General features: G+C 42.5%; 2 protein-coding genes across 2 annotated transcripts; both read right to left on the bottom strand.

The window, feature by feature from the left end:
* Positions 1 to 15,128: 15,128 nt before the first annotated feature.
* LOC122644060 (protein LIM3-like) lies at positions 15,129 to 15,869 on the bottom strand. Its single transcript, XM_043837659.1, has 2 exons — positions 15,493 to 15,869; positions 15,129 to 15,289 (listed from the first exon to the last, which is right to left on the bottom strand). The coding sequence occupies exons 1-2, from the start codon at positions 15,797 to 15,799 to the stop codon at positions 15,273 to 15,275; spliced, it is 324 nt and encodes a 107-aa protein (XP_043693594.1). The 5' UTR covers positions 15,800 to 15,869; the 3' UTR covers positions 15,129 to 15,272.
* Positions 15,870 to 16,491: 622 nt separating this feature from the next.
* Positions 16,492 to 22,440, bottom strand: LOC122644058. Its single transcript, XM_043837658.1, has 7 exons — positions 22,099 to 22,440; positions 20,271 to 20,444; positions 20,088 to 20,180; positions 19,914 to 19,982; positions 19,000 to 19,206; positions 17,601 to 17,726; positions 16,492 to 16,957 (listed from the first exon to the last, which is right to left on the bottom strand). Exons 1-7 carry the CDS (start codon positions 22,369 to 22,371, stop codon positions 16,808 to 16,810), a joined length of 1,092 nt encoding a protein of 363 aa, XP_043693593.1. The 5' UTR covers positions 22,372 to 22,440; the 3' UTR covers positions 16,492 to 16,807.
* Positions 22,441 to 22,510: the final 70 nt, after the last annotated feature.

Below are 22,510 nucleotides of genomic sequence, written 5' to 3' on the forward strand. Positions count from 1 at the left end.
TTCGGCTATTCATTTACATCCCTAGGTGGGATCATGGTTTTATAAAGCGGTATTGGAACTAGGAGTTTGGGACCAGTATATTGGATCGGATCTGCCGTATCGGGTCGAATCAGACAAATTAATTTAGATTAAAAAATATTTGTAAGACATTTTACTTGGTGTGTCAACGGGCTGGGCTGGGCCTAGGAGCTTTGACAAACCCGAACCCAGACCAGCCCTGCCAGGGCCAAGCATACCCTCAACCCAGCCCTGATTGACTCTGATTGGGCCGGTCTGGGCTCAAGTGGATTAGGGCTAGCTTGCTTTGTTTTGATACCCCTAGATTTTACCGCATTTAGAATCTTTTCACCGATACAAGATCGGTCTGATATGTCCAATCTGATACAGTGAGATAGAATCAGGGTTCAAGAGATGCAATCAGGACCAGTCCGATTCCATTCCGGTTAAACCCCCTAAAATGGGTCAAAAGTCACGTTAGAATCGGCTTTAGTGCCATTCCGAATAAGCAGGAATCGGGATAGGCCGGAACGCCGGATCCCGATTCTTCTATAGATGTTTTATCTTCTGACCATTTTTATTGAACTAATTAACCCTATTTTGGGATCGTTGGTTTAACAAGTACAGACCATACACAATGAGACATCAACCCAAATTTCCTGAACAATGGTCATTTTGTGGAGTTCATCACCGATTGGATGAGAAAAATGGGCTTAAATAATCTAGGCCCAGCCTATTTTTATGAACACAGCCATCTTCACTCCTGTTACTGCTGGTTCTAGAGTAAGTTTCTATGGTCCAAAGCTCACCCCTGCCCCTTCTTTTTAATAACAGGAGAGGGTGAAAGATGAAGGTGTGAAGGCTCCGTTTCGATGCAATGGAAATAAGAAAGGGAAGTGAAGAAAAAATATTGATATTTGCAGAAAATTTTTCCTTCACCACACAGTGAAGGTATACCACACTATCCTAGGGTTCACAAACCGTATAGGGTTTTAATATGTTACCCTAAATACCCTCTCGCATGGATCTGAAGCCCCCGACCGTGGCTGAAGGAAAACCCGATTCTTTGTAATTTTAGTAAAATATTAATTTTCTAAAGAAATATTTGCGGTTCCTTGCAATCAAACACCAAAAAACGACTTTTCCTGTAAAATATATTTCTCTTTCAAAGGAAATATTTGCATTTCCCTGCAACAAAACAGAGCCAAAGTGATATTAACCCATGACTGGAAGGAGCTCCTGGCTTTGGTAATTTGGACCCTCATTGTGATCTACTTGGGGACTGCAAAGAGCTTGTCGCAATTATATTTCCAACACAAGGATCGAATCGTATACATCTATGGCCAACCATAGTTTTTGTGGGACTCTAGTCCCTCTAAGAGACATTTATGTTACTGCATTTGATAACTTTAATCTTGAACTTGGAGGGATTTTTCATTCTTTGGAATGATTTTTGGCGAAGATTATAGTTGTGTTTAGTATGCATTCTCGGAATAGATTCTAAGTTTAGAACACAATTTTAAAGCAAAAAAATAGAAAAGAATTGGGTTTCAAAAGCATTGTGGCTTGTTTGATTCTCCTATGTTCTTAGAGTCGGTTTTGCATTTTCTGGAGATTAATTATGGTAAATATTACCAACAGCTGCCTAGTGCAGTTGGTGAGCCATGGTTCGCTTCATGCCCATGATCAACAGGAGGTCTCGAGTTCAAGTCTCCTAGCTGGTACCTTTCTCCCCCCCCCCTCCCCCCTAAAAAGTAAAATATATATAAAAGCTCCCCTGCCGCCGCATGCACTCCCTCTGCCCTTGTTGGTGTGCTATCTCTCTGCCCCAGTGGCGTGTCTCCTCCTTATGAGGTTCAGTATCAGTACACCAGCCATGACCCTGGGTGTTGCTGCCGCCGCCGCCAACGCCGACGGCGATGATCCTCCACATTGCCCTCACCCCCCCACCCCCCTCACTACCACCTCCATCGCCCTCACCGACACCCCCCTGCTCACTGCCCCCATCCTCCACGCCACCGCCCTCACTGCTCCCATCCGCCTCGCCATCGCCCTCATCGCCACCTCCCTCACCCTCACCGACGCCTCCATCCTCCACCCCATCGCTCACCCTCACCGCCCTCACCTCATCCCCCTGCTCACCCTCACACTCCCCATACCCCATGGCTCACCCTCTCCCCCCTGTTTACCCTCACTCTCGCCATACCCCACGGCTCACCCTCTCCCCCCTATTCACCCTCGCCACACCCCCTTGTTCACCCTAACCCAAAGACCTCCTCTCTCACTCCCATCCAAACTCCTGCTCTGATTTCCTGTTCCCAGCTCACCCCTTTTCACCCCTATGCATCCGCTTGGTTCCGTTTTTCTTTTTCTTTTTTTGCGTGTGGCTGTGCAGTTTTTGCAGGTTCTGGCGTTAGTGGCGCCTTGGATTTGGCCGAAATCGAAGCCCTTCCCCCTTCCTATTGGGTAGTCACCGTCGCCGGCGATGGTGAAGCTACTCGGAATGTGCACCCTGAAATCGATGCAATGACCATCAAGAACTTCATTAGGCCACGTGCATACTGTGACTTTCCCTGTCTCCCAGGGTCGTGTCTGGCATGCGGGTTGCCTTCTTTTTGTTTATTGCTGATGTATTCCTTTTTTATGGTACGTTCATGCATGCGCTTCATTATGTAAGCTGTGTATATAGCGAATTTCCTTGGGATGTGGTTGTTACCCATTCCCTCCCCCGACCGGTCCCACCTATGACATGTATGTCAAGACCATATGTCTCTCACTGGTTTCTAAACCCTGTCAGTTTTGAAACCTTGTGTATCACATGCCAACTATCTGCATTATGTTTCTTGTTTTTTTTCTTTTGGCGTTGGCCGCATAAATGAATAGCCACTGCTTCTACCTTAGTTAGTAAGTACGCGTATAATACGCGTATTATACACGTGCCGAATTTTTGACGCATAATACTCCCGTCCCGCACTTTCCCGTATTTTTATAAAAAACGCGTTTTTTAATCGATCGCGTATTATACTCGTATAATTCGGGTATTTATACGTTTTATACTTTTTAAATTTTACTCTAATGTTTTTAAAAAAAAAAAAAAAAAAAAAACCCCAAAGATTAGAATTTTTCACGATTTCACTTTCTCTTCTTTTGTGATTTGCGTTTCACTCCAAAGTCCAACCCTAGAAGGCAACGGCGGCAGCCCCTCCATCTCCGTTCAACACCTGCTATCGTCAAAGCTCGACGGCAACAACATCGGCGACAGCGATGCGGCAGCGGCAGCGGCAGCGACGGCGGCGGCGGCAGCGGCGGCAGCAGAGGCGATGGCGGCGGCGTGGCGGCCGCGGCGTTTCTCCTTGTTTATTTCTTCTTCCACTTGTTGTTCTTCGGAAGAACTTCTTCCACCGTGGTTAGTATCCCTTTCTCTATTTCGTATTGTTTGCTAATCAAGCGAAAAATCACAAGTTCAATTGCATCTCCATGGAAAATAGAAACGGGAAACCTTTTTATTTTCGGTTTCTCACCACAATCCACGTTCACCTATCCTCTGTTTCACTCTTATCTACAAGGATTAATTAATTTGGTAAGCAGCAAGTTTCCTATTTTTTCCCTATTCTCATTTGTAGTTAATCACATAATTTTTCCTTTTTTTTTTAGCTTGATTGTTGTGTTCTCGTTTTAAGATGCCTTGCAGTCTCCTTATTCTGTTTTATTCTTATTCTCATTGTCACGAAATTGGAATTTTGTGGAAATCTAACCTCAACTTCACTTTTGGTTGAAAATTCTCACATTTTCCACTATGGTTCAACCAAAAAAAAAAAAAACCTTCTCCACTATGGGGTGTGGTCTCTCTCGTTTAGAGACTACTTTATTGATATTTTGATATTTTAAGTGCTAATCTTAGAGATGTAATATAAGATATTATATTATTGTGTTTATTTTAGTTTATAAAATCATGATATTATTTTGTTTATTAGGTGGTGAATGCATGTTATATAATGAATATATGCCCGTTTTTTTAAAAGTATTATTGCCGTCTATGCCATATTATACACGTATTAAACGCGTATCGTATTATTACCGTATGTGTCACGCCCCTATTCCAGACAAGGAATATAATATCATATAAAGGGTGACTAGGACGACGCGTGTCATCCTACTAAACCGCCCGGATCACTGACACAGTGTCCCAACGCTACTGATCATATCAATATTAACACAATGTAACATTAGAATGCGAAAAGAGGAATATTACATTCCAAGGATCGTAGTATTGCGGAGCGTATAAATCGAATAGTTACAAGATGTTCAAAGCTAGATGATAAATACGATAATTAGTTACATTTCCAATGATCATCTAATAACTATCAAAAATGGTATTACGATAAGTATTTCACCATAGGCCTTAGCCTCAAAAGTAATCAAAAGGGGATCGAGTCCCGAATATCCTCACGGCCCGTAGGCACAATCATCGCAAGGACACCCGTCGCCATGTTCCTCAAACACGGCCTCCGGTTCCTCCTCACCGATCTCATCGTATCCCGAGGGCTGAACTCCAAGTCCCGCGAGATATCCGTCACCTGCACCATAATCTAAAAAATGTGCGCACGAGGGGGTTAGCTCCACTGAGCCAGTGAGGGGATGGGAATGCACAACACACAATTCACATAGTCCAATGATGCATGCACATGTTAAGTCCATTTTTCCACCTAACAAACAACTAAGTCAATGGCATATGCTACTGTGACAACTCGGGAGACACTGTGGGTCACTTAACTTATCGCCACAATGAAACCTCAATTGTCACGTGGGACCTACGCCGATCGAAGCCTCCAAGACCACTCGGTGGCGGACCCACGATAACCAATACTACCATGATGGCCTCTCCCACCTCCACGAGAATCCGGTGTCTTGATTACCCAACACCTAAACCCCTGTTGGTAAGGGTCGTAGCATAAGGGTGTGAAATCCTAGCCACAAATATACTACATGCAAGTCCTATCGTCCCGAGAGGTAATCAGGCGCATCAACTTTTCATCTCGGTTTAGTGCCCGGTTACGCAGACGGCACGGCGATCTGATTCAACATGACATTCAACATAATTTCTTCATAAATGTTTATAGAGTTCGGGGTTAAACACGGTACCCACGAGCACCGAGACCCATCAAGATACAACATTACCAATCAACATTATAACAAATAGATATAAAATTATGCAATATGCGTAATCATGCTTATTAATTATAATGAGTACATAATATATAATGCAATAATAATAACAAGCCCATACAACCAAACCCACTCACCACGTATATGCCAAGCACCCGGTTTATCGGTTGTCGCCTCGATCGGGCAATAAGCCACAAAAGTGAATATTTTAACCTATACAAAGAGTGGAATAAGGTTACACGAGCGAAAGGAACGGATCCCCAAAAGATCTCCCATAAACACTTAAGTATAAGGTTTCAGAGACGAAGTGGTTGCGGGAGTGGTTTCATGCCCAAATTCGCAACCACATGTAAATCCTAGGAAACCAGGGGTTCGGGACGATTTTAGTCAAGGTCGGATGCGAGATGTGGTTTGAAAAACTGAATCCAAGTGTAAATCCGAGCTTCACGGGGCTCGGACAATTTTTGTCAAGGTCGGATGCGAGATGTGGTTTGAGAAAAGCGAATCCAGTGTAAATCCGACCTTCACAGAATCCTTCGGGAAGGTAATTTGGGGGTTTCTTGCAGTCTCGAAATCACATGTAACCCTCACACCTTCGGGTCCCAAATCCGAAGGATTCCCCTCAAGGACCCCATTTCAAGTGGTTTTTAAGGCACAAGGACTTCTAGAAAACTCTATCCTAAGCTCCTTAGGGTCCAACCTTAAATCTCCCAAATGGCAATGAGAACCCTCACATTAGACCTCATAATGGAGTGAACTAACTCCACCATAGCTTGGCTTTAAAGCTCCATCTACTCCCTAGGTTCCAAGAGAGATCTAGGTCAATCTCTCCCATTACCCAACCCCTTTTTGAAATCCAAAAAATAGAAGAAGGAAGAAGCTTACCTACCCCAAGATGAGAGCTCCACGATTTACGGCCCAAGAGATGGGGTCTCTACCTTCCTCCAAGCCTCTCTCTCCTTCCTCTTTCTCTTCCTCTCCTCTTTCTCTCCTCTTTCTCTCCTCCACGATTTAGGGTAGAAGAGGATGTTGAAGAAGAAGTGATGTTCTCTCTCTCCCTCATGGACTCATTTATAATAAATGGGTCTATGGGTACCCTTAGTCAAATGGGTCATGAGGCCTAATGGGTCAACCCATTAGTCCTATGTGGGTAAGTGGATGGAATAACCCATCATTGGGCCAATAGGTTAAATGGGCCTGCCCACAACCTTAATTAGGGAAAAGCCCATTCTTAGATGGGTTCATATGAGATGGGTTTAAGTCCCCAATGTACTTCCTAAAGGCAGCGGGACCCGAACTTAAATTATTCCCTTCTCTCATGAAATAGCTCGGCGGTTCCGGCCGGACCCGCACCGAGGTTACCAAAGGAAAAATAATTAGTAAGACTTGAGGCTAGAACTTACCTTTTCCCTGTCATGGTTTATTACCCATGACCCGACACCATGCACGGCAATGCTAAGCTCATCACCGAACGAAATATCCAAGTGAGGTGACGGTCCAGGATGCTCTCTCCTGAACTCCTCGCTTCCGGCACTGGTACTTGGAGGGTAGTCGACGAAGTCGCCGTCAAGCGAACTTTCCCCCGGCGGTTGAGGAATCTTTCCTCCACAGGCAAACCCGTCTTGTGGTCAACGATTTTGTAGCTAGGTTTGACCATCATGGAGAACAGGTCACCGCATACATGGCGGTATCTACACGTCACGAGAAGAAATGATATTTAATTATATCCGGGATGCGGTATAACATCCCCCCACCTTATAAGAAATTTCGTCCTCGAAATTTGACGTACCTTGTAGATAGGCAAGAAAAGGGTATTTCGCCCGCATCTCTACCTCGCCTCCCAAGAAGCTTCCTCTTGGATGGTTGCACCATTTTATCTTCACATAATGAATGGGCCGGTTGCGAAGATGAACAACCTTCTTGTCCAAAATCTTTTAGGCGCTCTTTATAGGACATGTCGGCCGCAAGTTACGGTGGTTCATGCGTCAATACATGGCTTGGATCATGGACATACTTCCTCAACATGGACACGTGGAAGCGTCGTGCACACCTTCTAAAGATGGAGGGAGTGCTAACCGATATGCCACCGGTCCAATCCGTGCAAGGATCTCAAAAGGTCCTATAAATCTCGGACTCGACTTGCCCTTCTTGCTGAAACTCATCACCCCTTTGGAGGGTGATACCTTAAGGAACACTTTATCGCCAATAGTGAACTCAAGGTCCTTCCGTCTCAAGTCTGCATAACCCTTACTGCTGGGTGAGCCGCCTTGATCCGCTCACGAATCAAGTCCACCTTCTCGCATGTTGCCTGAATCAACTCGGGTCCAAGAATGCGCCGTTCACCTACTTCGTCCCAATATAACGGTGTCCGACACTTCTTCCCATACGAGCCTCAAACGGTGCCATGCCTATAGTAGCACAGTAGCTGTTATTGTAAGCAAACTCAATAAGTGAGAGATGCTCGTCCGGTGTGCCTTGCATATCAATGGCACAGGCTCGGAGCATATCTTCTAATGTCCGAATAGTCCTCTCCGATCGTCCGTCGGTTTGAGGGTGGAAGGCTGTACTAAAACTCAACAGTGTACCCATTGCCTTCGAAACCCTCCCCCGAACTTAGATGTAAATCGGGATCCCGATCGGAGATGATCTTGTGGGAACTCCGTGTAGACGAACTACATTATCAATGTACAAGCGAGCCAGCTTGTCCATCGAATAGGTAATCTTCATGGGGATGAAGTGAGCCGTCTTTGTCAATCATCACGACAACCCATATGGTATCGACACCTCTAGGCGTGCGGGGCAACCCGGTGACAAAATCCATGGTAACATGCTCCCACTTCCACTCTGGAACAGGCAATGACTGTAAGAGGCCATGAGGTCATTGTCTATCCGCCTTCACTGCGACAAGTAAGACATTTTGCCACATACTCAGCCACATCCCTCTTCATTCCACTCCACCAGTAATATTCCTTCAGATCTCTATACATCTTCGTGCTACCTGGATGAATAGAATAGGGAGAGTCATGGGCCTCGCTAACACTTCCTTCCTCAACCGAGGGTTACTAGGAACACATAGCCGTTGTCGAACATGAGAACACCACTCTGTTAAAGTAAAATCCAGTTCACTGCGTGTCCCCCTTGATAGCCTCAATAACCTTTTGAATCTCCTCATGAAGCCTGGGCTGATTGAATTCGCCCTACCGGTGTGGATTGTATTGATAAAGCCGATAGAGATAAGGTAACACCATCAACCAATAATTCGGTCCATCCTTCTAGCTTCCTCGATGAGTTTCTCACGTCGCTAGTGATGCCAGTGACAAGGACCGAGATTTTTGGCTCAGCGCATCCGCTACTACATTTGCCTTGCACAGGTGGTAATGGATAGTACAATCATAATCTTTCAACAACTCCAACCACCGTCTTTGCCTCATATTGAGCTCATTCTGTAAAGAAGTATTTGAGGCTCTTGTGATCACTTGTATATTTCGCACTTCTCACCATATAAATAATGTCTCCGGATCTTTAGAGCGAAAACCACATAAGCAAGCTCCAAATCATGGGTCGGGTAGTTCTTCTCATAGTCCTTCAATTGCCAGAAGCATAGGCCACTACCTTCCCATCTTGCATTAGAACACAACCCAAGCCCATTTTAGATGCATCACTATAGACTACCATCCCTCCAGTACCATTAGGAATGGTAAATCTTGGAGCGGAAACCAACCTCGCTGAGCTCTTGGAAGCTCTTTTCACGCCTATCGGACCACTCGAACTTCACTCCCTTTCGGGTCAGGTCGTGTCATAGGAGCGGAGAGCCTTGAGAAGTTCTCAATAAATCTCCTGTAATAGCCGCTAGTCCCAGGAAACTACGAATGTACGCCACATTCTTGGGTATCGCCCGATCAACTCTCGACTTCACCTTGCCAGGGTCAACCTCTATACCCTTACCGAGAAACAAGGTGTCCCGGAATGCCACTGTTGTAGCCAAAACTCACACTTACTGAATTTGGCGTACAACTGTTTCTCCCTTAGGCGTTGCAATACTAGGCGAAGATGGTCTGCGTGCTCCTCCTCGCTCTGGAGAACCCAAAACCGCACTCGTTCCTTGCTCCCTCTCCCTTCTAGGTGGATTTTTGGCACTCAATCCACGCACAACAGATCCGATCGAGTTCAGGTATGCCCTCTTCCCTCTCTATCGATCTATCTCTTTCTCCTTTCGACTTCTATTATGGAGAAACCCCAAAATCCATTTCGGGTTTACAAGATTTGGGTTTTTTTGTTTTCTCCTAGCTATTTAGATGGATTTTTGTCCATCCTACCTTCGTTTCCCTTCATATGCAACCTAGTTGGGGCATTTCCCCCAATCTTGCACCATCACCAAGGGTTTGGGTTGGATTTTGGAGAAATCCCCAAACCCTAACCGAAATTCTATGTCTTTTTTTGCCCAATTCAAGTTCGGTTTTGCTAGGTAGGCTTGGTGTATATAATTTGGGGTTGTCTCAAGCCATTACTTATTTATTTCTTGCAAATTGGAACTTCAAGAATCACATCTGAATTTTCTTTTAGAGATTCAAGCATTATTTACCACAATTTAGCTCCATATATTGCTTGAACTAGGTATTTAGTATAAACTTCATGTGTTAGGTGTACTATGGCCATGTATGTATATTGTTTACCATGTCATTCAACTTCCAACCAAATTCTGAAAATTTCCTCTTTGGATTTCTTCGCATATTATTTATCAATTCAGTCCAATTTTATTTGAACTAAATGCTTGTATGATATAATGCTTCTCCAAGCATAAATGTGGCCATGTACATTTATCCTCTATGATTGCATCTACATGTTGGCCATGCTTTCCCCTTTTCCCTAACTCCTTAGACCATTCACAACAAAATTGTCCTAGTACATTTCCTACTGTAATGTGGTTAATCTGTTGTAGGAATCAAGTTCTAGGTTCTAATTCCTTGTCTCCTTTCATTGTATATCTACTTAGACCTTAATATCCAAGCATGGACTTAATATGTTTCTGTATTCTCGGCCTTCTTTGGTTGCAGGTTAGGGAATCTAAATGGCTCCTAGAACAAGCGCGCACGGGCGAACAAGCTGCCCACTGCTTTGGATGCACTATGGTTCCAAGACCTAGAGAAGCAGGAGATGTACCAAGACCACTTTCGCTTTAAGAGTATCTTGGAGGGGAGAGATGTGGTATGGAAGACCTCAAGGCCTACAAAGTAGGGCCGAGATTTGAAGCAACTGGGGTGGTCCAACCTCCTCAACCTTCCCAGCCATTCTATCCCAAGCTCGTTCGTCACTTCTACGCCAACCGCTGCACCGAGAACCTAGGCACGCGAGATTACCTGGATCCTCTCTTATGTCAAGGGAGTCACCATATCCTTCACAGGGCACAGTTGCGGGCATCCTCAATGTAGCTATCCTGGGAGAGAAGACCTCATGCGCACCATGGAAGAATCCCTACTCCTTTCTCGAGAGAGGCATACAGGGGAATTATACGTGGAGCTTACACGTGGGGCATTCGAGAAGAAAGTGCCCGAGACTTCTTTTGCCAATTCTCCAGGATATTGAGCCGGATTGTGCGGCAAAGACAACATCGTGCCTATAGCCGGCCACCGCACCATGCCTTCCATCTTCGTAGGCTAGTGGCCTATCACCTCTACAAAGGTATCCCCATCCGCCGCCCTACATTATCATGCGGACCATGGATCATGCGGGGTGAAATCCCGGGAGGAACTTAGATTTACCCTATGGGAGGTTGCTCACTACTATTTTCCAAGCATTTTGGAGTTGACTTGAGTGAGGAGGATCAAGACTTAACCGAAGATCCACCTCTAGATCGTAACGCTTGATGGCGAGGATGCATGCGATGGATGCATATAGTGATGGGGAGCCATTGGTCCCAGCAGAGGGTCATGGGCCCGAGCCTCGGCACGTGGAGCCTCCTCCTCGCCATGCATGCGGCCTCTTCATCCCAAGATCGCTCCTAGTGGGTCCGACATCGACAGGATTCTTGCAACTCGGGCCGATGAGCACCAAGATGGCTCGGGGTTTGAAGGAGTGAACACTAGGCTCGATGCATCGAGCACGCATGGAGAGCCTCGAGCAGTGAGATGGAGGACTTGCATTCCTACCTCCATGATGAGGGCACGAGAGGACGAGCCCAAGAGTGATGATGAGATGGAGCAAGAGACCTCCGTCCATTCCCACCATGCTCTCAATGGACCCCTAGCTTTTTGTCTTACCATGCAAAGAAATTTATTTTTCTTTTTCTTGGTTGTAAGAATTTGAAGTCTACATTCAAATTTGAATTTTGTTGTAATCACTCGCTTGGCTTATGGAAATGTTTCACATGAATTAAGGAATATATATATAAATATAAACACATGTCTTTTCCTTCCACTGTTGTGCCTATTATTTGCTATTGTCTTCGCTTTCTCCCTAAGCTAGTCTTCTCCCTAAGCATTCACACACATTCCAATTATGCATTGTTGGAAGCTTTTAACTTAGCAACCTATTGTGGAGAGTAAATCACAAATCCGCTAGATCGTGGTAGTGCAGAGCATCTCGCCCGATACCACCGTCACGCCCTATTCAGCATAAGGAATATAATATCATATAAAGGGTGACTAGGACGACGCGTGTCATCCTACTAAACCGCCCGGATCACCGACACAGTGTCCCAACGCACGATCATATCCAATATTAACACAATGTAACATTAGAATGCGTAAAAGAGGAATATTACATTCCAAGGATCGTAGTATTGCGAAGCGTATAAATCGAATAGTTACAAGATGTTCAAAGCTAGATGATAAATACAGAATTAGTTACATTTCCAATGATCATCTAATAACTATCAAAAATGGTATTACAAGAAGTATTTCACCATTGGCCTTAGCCTCAAAAGTAATCAAAAGGGGATCGAGTCCCGAATATCCTCACGGCCCGTAGGCACAATCATCGCAAGGACACCGCCGCCATGTTCTCAAACACGGCCTCCGGTTCCTCCTCACCGATCTCATCGTATCCCGAGGGCTGAACTCCAAGTCCCGCGAGATATCCGTCACCGCACCATAATCTAAAAAATGTGCGCACGAGGGGGTTAGCTCCACGAGCGGTGAGGGGATGGGAATGCACAACACACAATTCACATAGTCCAATGATGCATGCACATGTTAAGTCCATTTTTCCACCTAACAAACAACTAAGTCAATGGCATATGCTATCGTGACAACTCGGAGACACTGTGGGTCACTTAACTTATCGCCACAATGAAACCTCAATTGTCACGTGGGACCTACGCCGATCGAAGCCTCCAAGACCACTCAAGGCACCCTCGATAACCAATACTACCATGATCGGCCTCTCCCACCTCCACGTAATCCGTGATCTGATTACCCAACACCTAAACCCCTGTTGGTAAGGGTCGTAGCATAAGGGTGTGAAATCCTAGCCACAAATATACTACATGCAAGTCCTATCGCCCCGAGAGGTAATCCGGCGCATCAACTTTTCATCCGGTTTAGTGCCCGTTACACAAGACGACGGCGCGTACATTCAACATGACATTCAACATAATTTCTTCATAAATGTTTATAGAGTTCGGAGTTTAGACCTGCACTCCACCAGACCGAGACCCATCAAGATACAACATTACCAATCAACATTATAACAAATAGATATAAAATTATGCAATATGCAATCATGCTTATTAATTATAATGAGTACATAATATATAATGCAATAATAATAACAAGCCCATACAACCAAACCCACTCACCACGTATATGCCAAGCACCCAGTTTATCGATTGTCTCCTCGATCGGGCAATAAGCCACAAAAGTGAATATTTTAACCTATACAAAGAGTGGAATAAGGTTACACGAGCGAAAGGAACGGATCCCCAAAAGATCTCCCATAAACACTTAAGTATAAGGTTTCGAGACGAAGTGGTTGCGGGAGTGGTTTCATGCCCAAATTCTCGCAACCACATGTAAATCCTAGGAAACCGGGGTTCGGGACAGTTTTAGTCAAGGTCGGATGCAGATGTGGTTTGAAAATCTGAATCCAAGTGTAAATCCGAGCTTCACGAGGCTCAGGACAATTTTTGTCAAGGTCGGATGCGAGATGTGGTTTCGAAAAATCAATCCGAGTGTAAATCCGACCTTCACAGAATCCTTCTCGGAAGGTAATTTCGGGGGTTTCTTGCAGTCGAAATCACATGTAACCTCACACCTTCAGTCCCAAACCGAAGGATTCCCTCCAAGGACCCCATTTCAAGTGATTTTTAAGGCACAAGGACTTCTAGAAAACTCTATCCTAAGCTCCTTAGGGTCCAACCTTAAATCTCCCAAATGGCAATGAGAACCCTCACATTAGACCTCATAATGGAGTGAACTAACTCCACCATAGCTTGGCTTTAAAGCTCCATCTACTCCCTAGGTTCCAAGAGAGATCTAGGTCAATCTCTCCCATTACCCAACCCCTTTTTGAAATCCAAAAAATAGAAGAAGGAAGAAGCTTACCTACCCCCAAGATGAGAGCTCCACGATTTCTGGCCCAAGAGATGGGGTCTCTACCTTCCTCCAAGCCTCTCTCTCCTTCCTCTTTCTCTTCCTCTCCTCTTTCTCTCCTCTTTCTCTCCTCCACGATTTAGGGTAGAAGAGGATGTTGAAGAAGAAGTGATGTTCTCTCTCTCCCTCATGGACTCATTTATAATAAATGGGTCTATGGGTACCCTTAGTCAAATGGGTCATGAGGCCTAATGGGTCAACCCATTAGTCCTATGTGGGTAAGTGGATGGAATAACCCATCATTGGGCCAATAGGTTAAATGGGCCTGCCCACAACCTTAATTAGGGAAAAGCCCATTCTTAGATGGGTTCATATGAGATGGGTTTAAGTCCCCAATGTACTTCCTAAAGGTACGCGGGACCCGAACTTAAATTATTCCCTTCTCTCATGAAATAGCTCGAGCGGTTCCAGCCCGGACCCGCACTTCGAGGTTACCAAAGGAAAAATAATTAGTAAGACTTGAGGCTAGAACTTACCTTTTCCCCTGTCATGGTTTATTACCCATGACCCCGAACAGCTTCGCCACGGCAATGCTAAGCTCATCACCGAACGAAATATCGTGAGGTGACGGTCCAGGATGCTCTCTCCCGAACTCCTCGCTTCCCGGCCCGGTACTTGGAGGGTAGTCGACGAAGTCGCCACAACGAACTTTCCCCATCGGCGGTTGAGGAATCTTTCCTCCACAGCAAACCGTCGTCGTGGTCAACGATTTTGTAGCTAGGTTTGACCATCATGGAGAACAGGTCACCAGCATACATGGCAGCGGTATCTACACGTCACGAGAAGAAATGATATTTAATTATATCCCGGGGTACGGGTATAACAGTATGCGTTTTATGAAGCCGAATTTTTAAAAAGTATTATTACCGTCTAGTCCGTTTAATTGCCGTACGTATCCGTTCCCGTTCAATTGCCGTTCCCGAACTTACTAACTAAGGCTTCTACCCCCAAAAAAAAGCTCCCAATTCCAAAAAATAGTGGTAAATATTTTTCATCTTTTGGATAAAAATTCATCTGTGTAGAAAGAAGGATTTCAATTCTTGTTGACATGGACCGGTTCCAAACTTCCATGCTCTTTGATGTAACATAAAAGCCATTGATTCTCTCTTATTGCTGAATTACCATATTCTGATACAAAAGACTGTAAATTGCTCTCAAAATAAACGTGAAGGTAAAAATGGATCTAAAAACACTTAGCAGATTAGAAATAACAAGCAAGAGAAACAAAAAGGGCCATTACCCAATGTTGGTCCCCTCTATGTAGGATCTAGGGAGGGGTGAGTTTGGAGTAGTTCCTAACCTTCGGTATTTTTATACAAAGTGGCCACCCTCAAGACTCAAGCCCTAAACCTTTTACGCACTAAGAAATTACCCCTAGGGAAGAGAAACAAGCTGTCATATATTTGAGAAGCACCCAAATATACACTCTTATTATTAGCTGCCTTAGTACCATGGTACATAGAAAACATCTCCTATAGCTCTCTATGCACTTTATTAAGAAACAGAGTTGGCACCCATCCGCTACACCCGAAGATCGCCTGCATTACAGAAAAGTTTTAAGAACTATCAATGTTACAGCAAAGAAGGGCATGGGTTAGCATTAGTGCAGTGAACACCTTCAGGCACCCAATGGTGGTTTTGAGATCCATAGTAACTCTTTATATGCTAAAATTTGGCTGAACCAGGAGAGAAAATGAAAAGGACATTGAAAGAAGAAAGGCAATGAAATATAAATATTTACATGGTTCAAAGTTGGCAATGCATTTTTCTGGGAGCTGCATGGCCATGTTGCGGTCGACACCCGTTATTGATGGTCCGTTTACAAGACCACACAGGCATGACTGTCCAAGCATCTTGACAGAATTGCAGCAGGCCTCACTAGGTGGAATGGAGCTGTATGGGGCAACAGCAGGCCTACAAGGTATCAGCTTAACAAGAACTGAGAAGAATGTGCTACCACATCTCTGGGCCATTCCATGCTCCACCATGCTTCCCATAGCCACCATGAACAACAAACATGCCACCAGCTTCCTAGCACCAACCTTCATGTCTAAGCTGCTCCCCTTCTATTGTTTTATCCTTTATAAACGTTAACATCTCCAGGGATGGTCCTCGGTGAGGTTTTATTTATAGATAGGTGAGGTTTCATACGAAGTCCTTCACCTTCACCTAGTCCACATTACAGACTCATGCTGTTTTCATGCTAGCTCTACTTCAGAGCTGATTATCACAAGAAAGTAACAGGAAATACATTAAGCATGCCAACAAAAACCATTGTTCAATCAAATGTCATGACTTCTTTCCTTCCAGGGGATAAATCATGTGGCACACTGCATATATAAATTTTACATTAAAGCATTCTACATATTACGAATTCAGATTTGCATAAACTGGCCAATTCATTAAACAAATATGAACTCCAGTGAAATTCAATAAGATGATAATAGAAGCAAAGTGGGCAAGGAACATGGGATAAAATCTTGATAAATCTGCATTTACTGCATTGGTGTTGAACATAACTTGGCTAGTTCCTTTAAACAGTACCAGGTCAAAGAAACAACTTTACCAAGTTGAACTTGTTGTTTAAAGTCCATAAAAATGTCTTTCTACGATATTTTCATAAATTGGTAAATCTGAAGTTCAAAAGTACCTTTCATAAACTTCAACCATGCAGAAATAGAAAGGATCTGATAATTACATGAAACTAGAATCGGGAGTATTTTCTAAATACACATAATTTCACACGAGGAATGTGATTAGAATTTCACTCCATTATTTCCAAAGACCATTCCTTGCAATTACATCTCAATATATGATAACTGTTGTAGGTAAAAACTGTATCTTTTAAGGATATTCCCATACTTCAGAATACATATTATGACAATCTAGGAATATCCCAGATGAATAATCAGAAGCAAAATCACTAACATAATTATCTCCTTATTCCCTTTTTTTTCCTGGTCAATCGACAGAGAGACCTCATTTATCTCACTTGTGTTCCATTAGATTCATTTTGTGACCTTGAAACCTGCTTCCTCTGATACAGTTTATCAATGTTATTCTTTCTTTCCTTTCAGATTTATCACCGCAAGCTCTTTCTCAACAGACTCGCCCGCACATATGAGAGGATACTGTCCAGCTAGTGGGGAATCAGCAAAGTGGCCCAATGGCTTAAGCACAGCATCAGATGCAATATGTGCAAACAACTGGTTACCCAGGAGAGACAGTAAGTCAATAATAGTAAAAAAACATAGTGAACTTGACAGTAAGTCAATAATAGTGTTCCAACAAAAATAGTGTACTTGGAACTCTTAAAACTAAAGGTTATGTTTTTTTAATTTTAACTGTTTTAAGGCAAAAGATTTACTGGATGGCAACACAGAAAGGTATTACTAAACTGACAGCCTGACAGACATCTGATTTAATCTGATGGCTCTCTAAACTCCAGCAACCTCCTTAGTCATTGGCAGCTCCTCCAGCAACCAATTTCAGAGTTGGGTTTAATGCTTGCATCATTTACAACCAGATTTCAGGGTCAAAGGTTTAAAGTTCATCATGGTTTCATGGAGATTTTTGCTGACTCAGTGGCTTTAATGGAGTCTTAAGATTTCATGATCCCGTGGAATCATTTCCAATGATTTTTCCAGAGAAGAAAATGTGGGAGTAGAAGGTCGTGGGAGAAGATGAAGACACTAGAGTTGCAGACGCCAGAGTCATGAAGGAGGAGAAGGGGAGCTGTCAAGTCAATTGGATGGCTCTCAAGTGGCCAGCCAAGAGATTCCTTCCTGGATGTGCCATCCAAGAAAGCCATGCCCTTTTCTTAAGGAATAGATAGTTGATTTCACTCACTGTTGAAGAAACTCTCCACAGGCTCCTATTTTGTTGTTGTGCTAGTCTGATTGCCTCCATCGTCCTGTCAGTCACAACAACCTCATGCATGCCAGCTCTACACTCTCCTGCAGTCAGCCATTCTAGCTGCACACAGTTTCAGAGGGAGGATTAATCATAACAAAAAATTATCTAAATTCCAAAATCATAACCAGCCACTGAATAGAACAGAATCAATTAATCAAAAATAGGATTCAAGAAATTGAATTACGCACATGACACAAAAACAATGTAGTTATCATCACCACGGTTCAACATTTTGATGTTGATGGATATTCACCACAGGGAACTATAGAAATTTTAAAGTTTCGCTACACTAATACAAAATAATGGATTTTTAAGGAAATTACAGAAATATTCAGGTAATGTTTAAAAAGACATAAAAGTTTCCATTAAACCTCACATGTAAAATTTTTAAGGGAAAAAATAACATGATTACACCTTGAAAGGTCAAAGAAACATATTAAGAGATAGATAAGAAACTAGCATAGGCACCATTGAGAAGATATGATTCCTTATCACATAAAATCAGGTTTATGTGTAGTAATACTTCTGCACAAACATGATCAGCCAAGGTGTGAACCTTCTATCGAGGTATCTCTTCCTCAATAACAGTCAAGATCCCAGCTGACTAACGGTCTCCAATTTCTTTTTTTTTTCACCAGCTGACTCCAAGTTAGAGTCACACACTTGCACCTTCCTTTCATGGCTTCAGAGTTAAATGGAACTAAAGGCAAATTCGTTTTGCCCTGTAAATTTCTAAGATTTTAAATAATGTGAGTTGATTTCAGTGAAACTAGCAGAAATAGAATTTTGTGAAGAACCGCAGCAAAATTATTGAGACAAGTACCACATATGTAGTGGACACAATTCTTAGCTCGAGCAAAAAGATCAAATAAAGCATGACAATAGATTATCTAGTCAGCTGTACAAATGAAGAAAATAAAGTGCTCTATGATATGATAGCCGCATGTAAACGGACTACTATAGCAATCCTGCTATGATTTGATAACTTTAACAACATGCTGTGGTGAACTTTGTTCTTTCTTCCCCCTTTTCTCCCTTAGAGGGGGATTTGTATGACAATTTTAGTGTGAATCTTAGGGTCTTCTAGCTGCAATTTCCAATTTAACTGTCTGAAACACACTCCTGTGACTTTGAACAGCAGTGATTCTTCCCTAGGAATCAGAAATCCCACCTCCATGCATACACATATATCCCATTTCTATAATCTACTGTATTCTGAATTTCCTCCTTGGTTATCAATCCAGTGTATTTGGCTTACTATTTACCACTATACCAGAACTACAATTTCCTCATTAGGGACCAACCACTAAATACAAGTTTGTTATAGCCTTACCTGCTTTCCTGTCTGGATGAGTAGACACCCAACAGGAACCTTAACTTCAACTTTTTGCCCATTTCTTAACCAAATGTTGAGACCAGGAAATCTGCTCCTGCCATGGATGGTTAAAAAGTTGAGGTCATAGTGATATCCAGCAAACACCTTTCCCACTTGGCCATAACGTTGAAGGTCACTTCCTGTAGGAGCAAGCAGATGAGGTCCCTGGTATTATATGAAAAGAATGAACATTGTAAGAAAAACCATGCCTTTTTCTCCCTAATTGAAATGATAATTGCAATGCACCTTGGAATAATCATTTCAATGAAACTAAAGCTGATAAATTTTGAGAGACAATGTATGCTAATTTGACTGTGCTTTGAAAATATTTCCTCTTCCAACTCTTATATATTTAGACAAAGAACACTAACCATCATTCATTAAAATCAGCATAAATCTTATTCCAATCATATTGTTGCCCATTGTTGCAGAGATATTAGAGAAGCTAGATAACATTAAGAATGACATTGTCTGAGAAAGAGAGGGAGTGTATTTCCCTTCATGTTTTTGAGGTATTAAACCCACAAATCACATGCAAGAACAAAGACTACTGCAGGACCTAAAGAAAAGGTGGTTAAACCTAAAAAAAAAAATCGTACAAAATCATAAAGCATGAAGAATACAGTTTGAGATTTTGTTTGGTTTGAGAATACGAGTATATCTGCAGTGTGAAATGTTTGGGTGGATTAGCATCAAAACAATAATTTCTGTAAATTCATTGAAAATTTTAAAAGTTCAATCATACTTGAAAGATTTGACATACTTCTCTTGAGCTAACTTTGTTGTCATTCATAAAAAAAAAAAACAAATAACACAAGAAGATGGAGAGACATACAGGAAATCAGATTACCTCAATTGTTATATTTACTTACCTGGTTCATAAGAGAGGAGAATGCATCACTTGGCAGCTCAAAGCCAATTGCTGCCATTTCAGCAACAGTCTGAACAGAAATTGAAGCAGTAATTTAAGTAGACCAAGTGCATAAACAGGAAGGGAAGAGAAAATTATCATTGTGGGGGAGGTAGAAGGGATAGTGGTTTTTCACCTCAATTGCAGAAATCATCTTGTAGCCCCATGAATCCATGGTTTCTTTCCATTCAAGAAAACCTTCAGGTATAACAGGTTCAGAATTAAGTTCCTGCATAAAAGGAACAACCAGAATTATTCAAACCATTTAAACCAAACTAAATTTGGAGGGGGGGGGGGGGAGGGAGAGAAAGAGAAATACCTTAAAACGGGTATTAGATGGCCGAGGGCCAACTCTCCACATGTATCTCCATTTAGGGTCAGGTCCCACAGGAGTAGCTGGCTGAGATTCCTTAGGCATTGCTTTTAATTCTTGCTGCATTTCCTCATCTACCAAACTTCGTGGAACCTCCACTCCTTCGGGGGTTACACCAACCTGTTATTTCATATCACAATAAAATAAAATTCTTTAAAAGGGCGAATTCAGTGCACGAGGCTTCTGACACCGCAGGGTCTGGGGAGGATCATAATAAAATTCTTTACATAACATTTATATGTACTCTCTAACAAGTGATGAAAATAAAGAAACCTTGCTTCTGTTAGCACTCATGGGGACAAGGTTATCTTCGTTTTCATTATCGTTCATCAATTAGTACTAAACAGGGTTTTTTACGAGGGTGCGGGGCAGGAACCAATAAAAATAAAGGGAATAATAAACAGATAAAGGTGTGTTCATTCAAATGGAAAAATCAGGCTCTAAAGTAAGAAAACATAATTAAGACGAAGCACAAGTAATATAGAGTGTAGACTTAATAAGTATGAGCCGGCCCTATTTTAGGTACTTAAATAAGATTGTAACTATTATTTCAGAAATGCGGTTTTCTGGTAATTGAAAAATATAGTTAATTCATCCATATATATACGTTTTTTACTCAACTAACTGAATTTTGTGCTGGAAAAGACTCCTCATAAACATGTATAATTGTATACCCAGTGTGGCATTTGAATAGATGAAGCAAATTTTATTGCACGAGACAGCTTCAGAAGCCTCCTATGCTTAAGACATATCCCCCCAAGGATGGGAAAAAACATATTGTTAAGAATCGGTGTTTCTCACACAAATTTGGTCTTGTAGTCAATTGGTAGGAACTAATGTCTTGTACTCTATCAGGAGGATGATCACCAAGCCCATAGGGGGGTGTGCATAAGAAACTATAAAAGCTTGAGAAGACTAAGGTTTGAGAGGATTGCTGCGAATTTGACAGATTGTTGAATCAAGCAAGATATGGGCAAAAAATCTTGGCATGGGTCCCATTTGGTGATCTTACAAATAAGATGTTAAATTAGAGTGCAATCAACCAAAAATTCATAAGTGAACCAGTTGATTTGGCTATTTGACTGACAAAATGATAATCAACCACAGCAAGAAAGAATCTTCAATTAAGTCATACAGATAAGAAGAGTCTGCAATTATCTTGCTTAGTCAAGCATTTCAGTAGCTAGGTTAGAGGGTGCAAAGAGTGGAGCGGAAACCACAAGGACGTGGATTACTTTTCTTAACAATTTGAGCAATGATTGATTTTACGACCTACATGCAGCATATGTGATATCACTACCACAATACATTTGGCTTGGACACTTTCAAAAGGAGAATTATCCACAACTAGCATATAGTAAATTTGACTCATGGAGATTAACTTCAAAAAACAGCATACAGCGAAAAAATAATGTTAAAATCGATGATCATTAGGGTGAGATTCACATCAAATTGATATTAATTAATACATTAAAAAGGGAAAGAACAGTAGTTGGATTTCTTCTTCTTCTTCTTCTTCTGGGGAGGAGGCGGGTACAGGGAAGAAATTATTGAATAGAAGGCAACCCGCCTTCCTAGAAGCAACTAACTCGTGAATTCCATAAAAAAGTTAATAAAGTAATCAACTTCAATAACACCGAAACCCTAGTTCACTATCACTCATGTTTCGATTAAAATTACGAAACAGAAAAAAATTGAAACCAACGATGTAGATTTAAAGATTAAAAATGCAGAAGAAGAAAAAAGAGGGAATTTTGTGGGTGTTGATCGAAACCTGGTAATGCAGATGAGGGCGTTCTTGGAGGCGCTTGAATTCGCCGGGCTTCTCGAAGTACTTCTCCATCATGTCAAGGAACCGATCGTTGTCGGCTGCAGAACATCTGGGATCCTTAACGAGTAAAGCTCCAGTTTCCCGCAGGATTCGACTGACCTCGGAGCATAAGTCCTTCAATTGGGGATCGGATTGGTTCTCTAGATTTGCCGACGATCGGCCAGATTTAGCAGAGAGCTCCAAGTATGGAGATAGATCGATGACGGGAAGCTCCATTGTTGAAGTAAATAACGATAGCACAAATCAAATAGCCCTTTATGTACTGCAACCAGTTTAATTTCCTAGGTAGCGCAACTTTTGATGGCGGGAGAATTTTGTACTATTTGGGCCGATGGCGCATATTAGCACAGTGGAA

Source organism: Telopea speciosissima, chromosome 10, assembly GCF_018873765.1.
Source record: "Telopea speciosissima isolate NSW1024214 ecotype Mountain lineage chromosome 10, Tspe_v1, whole genome shotgun sequence".
In the NCBI taxonomy this organism is placed as follows: domain Eukaryota; kingdom Viridiplantae; phylum Streptophyta; class Magnoliopsida; order Proteales; family Proteaceae; genus Telopea; species Telopea speciosissima.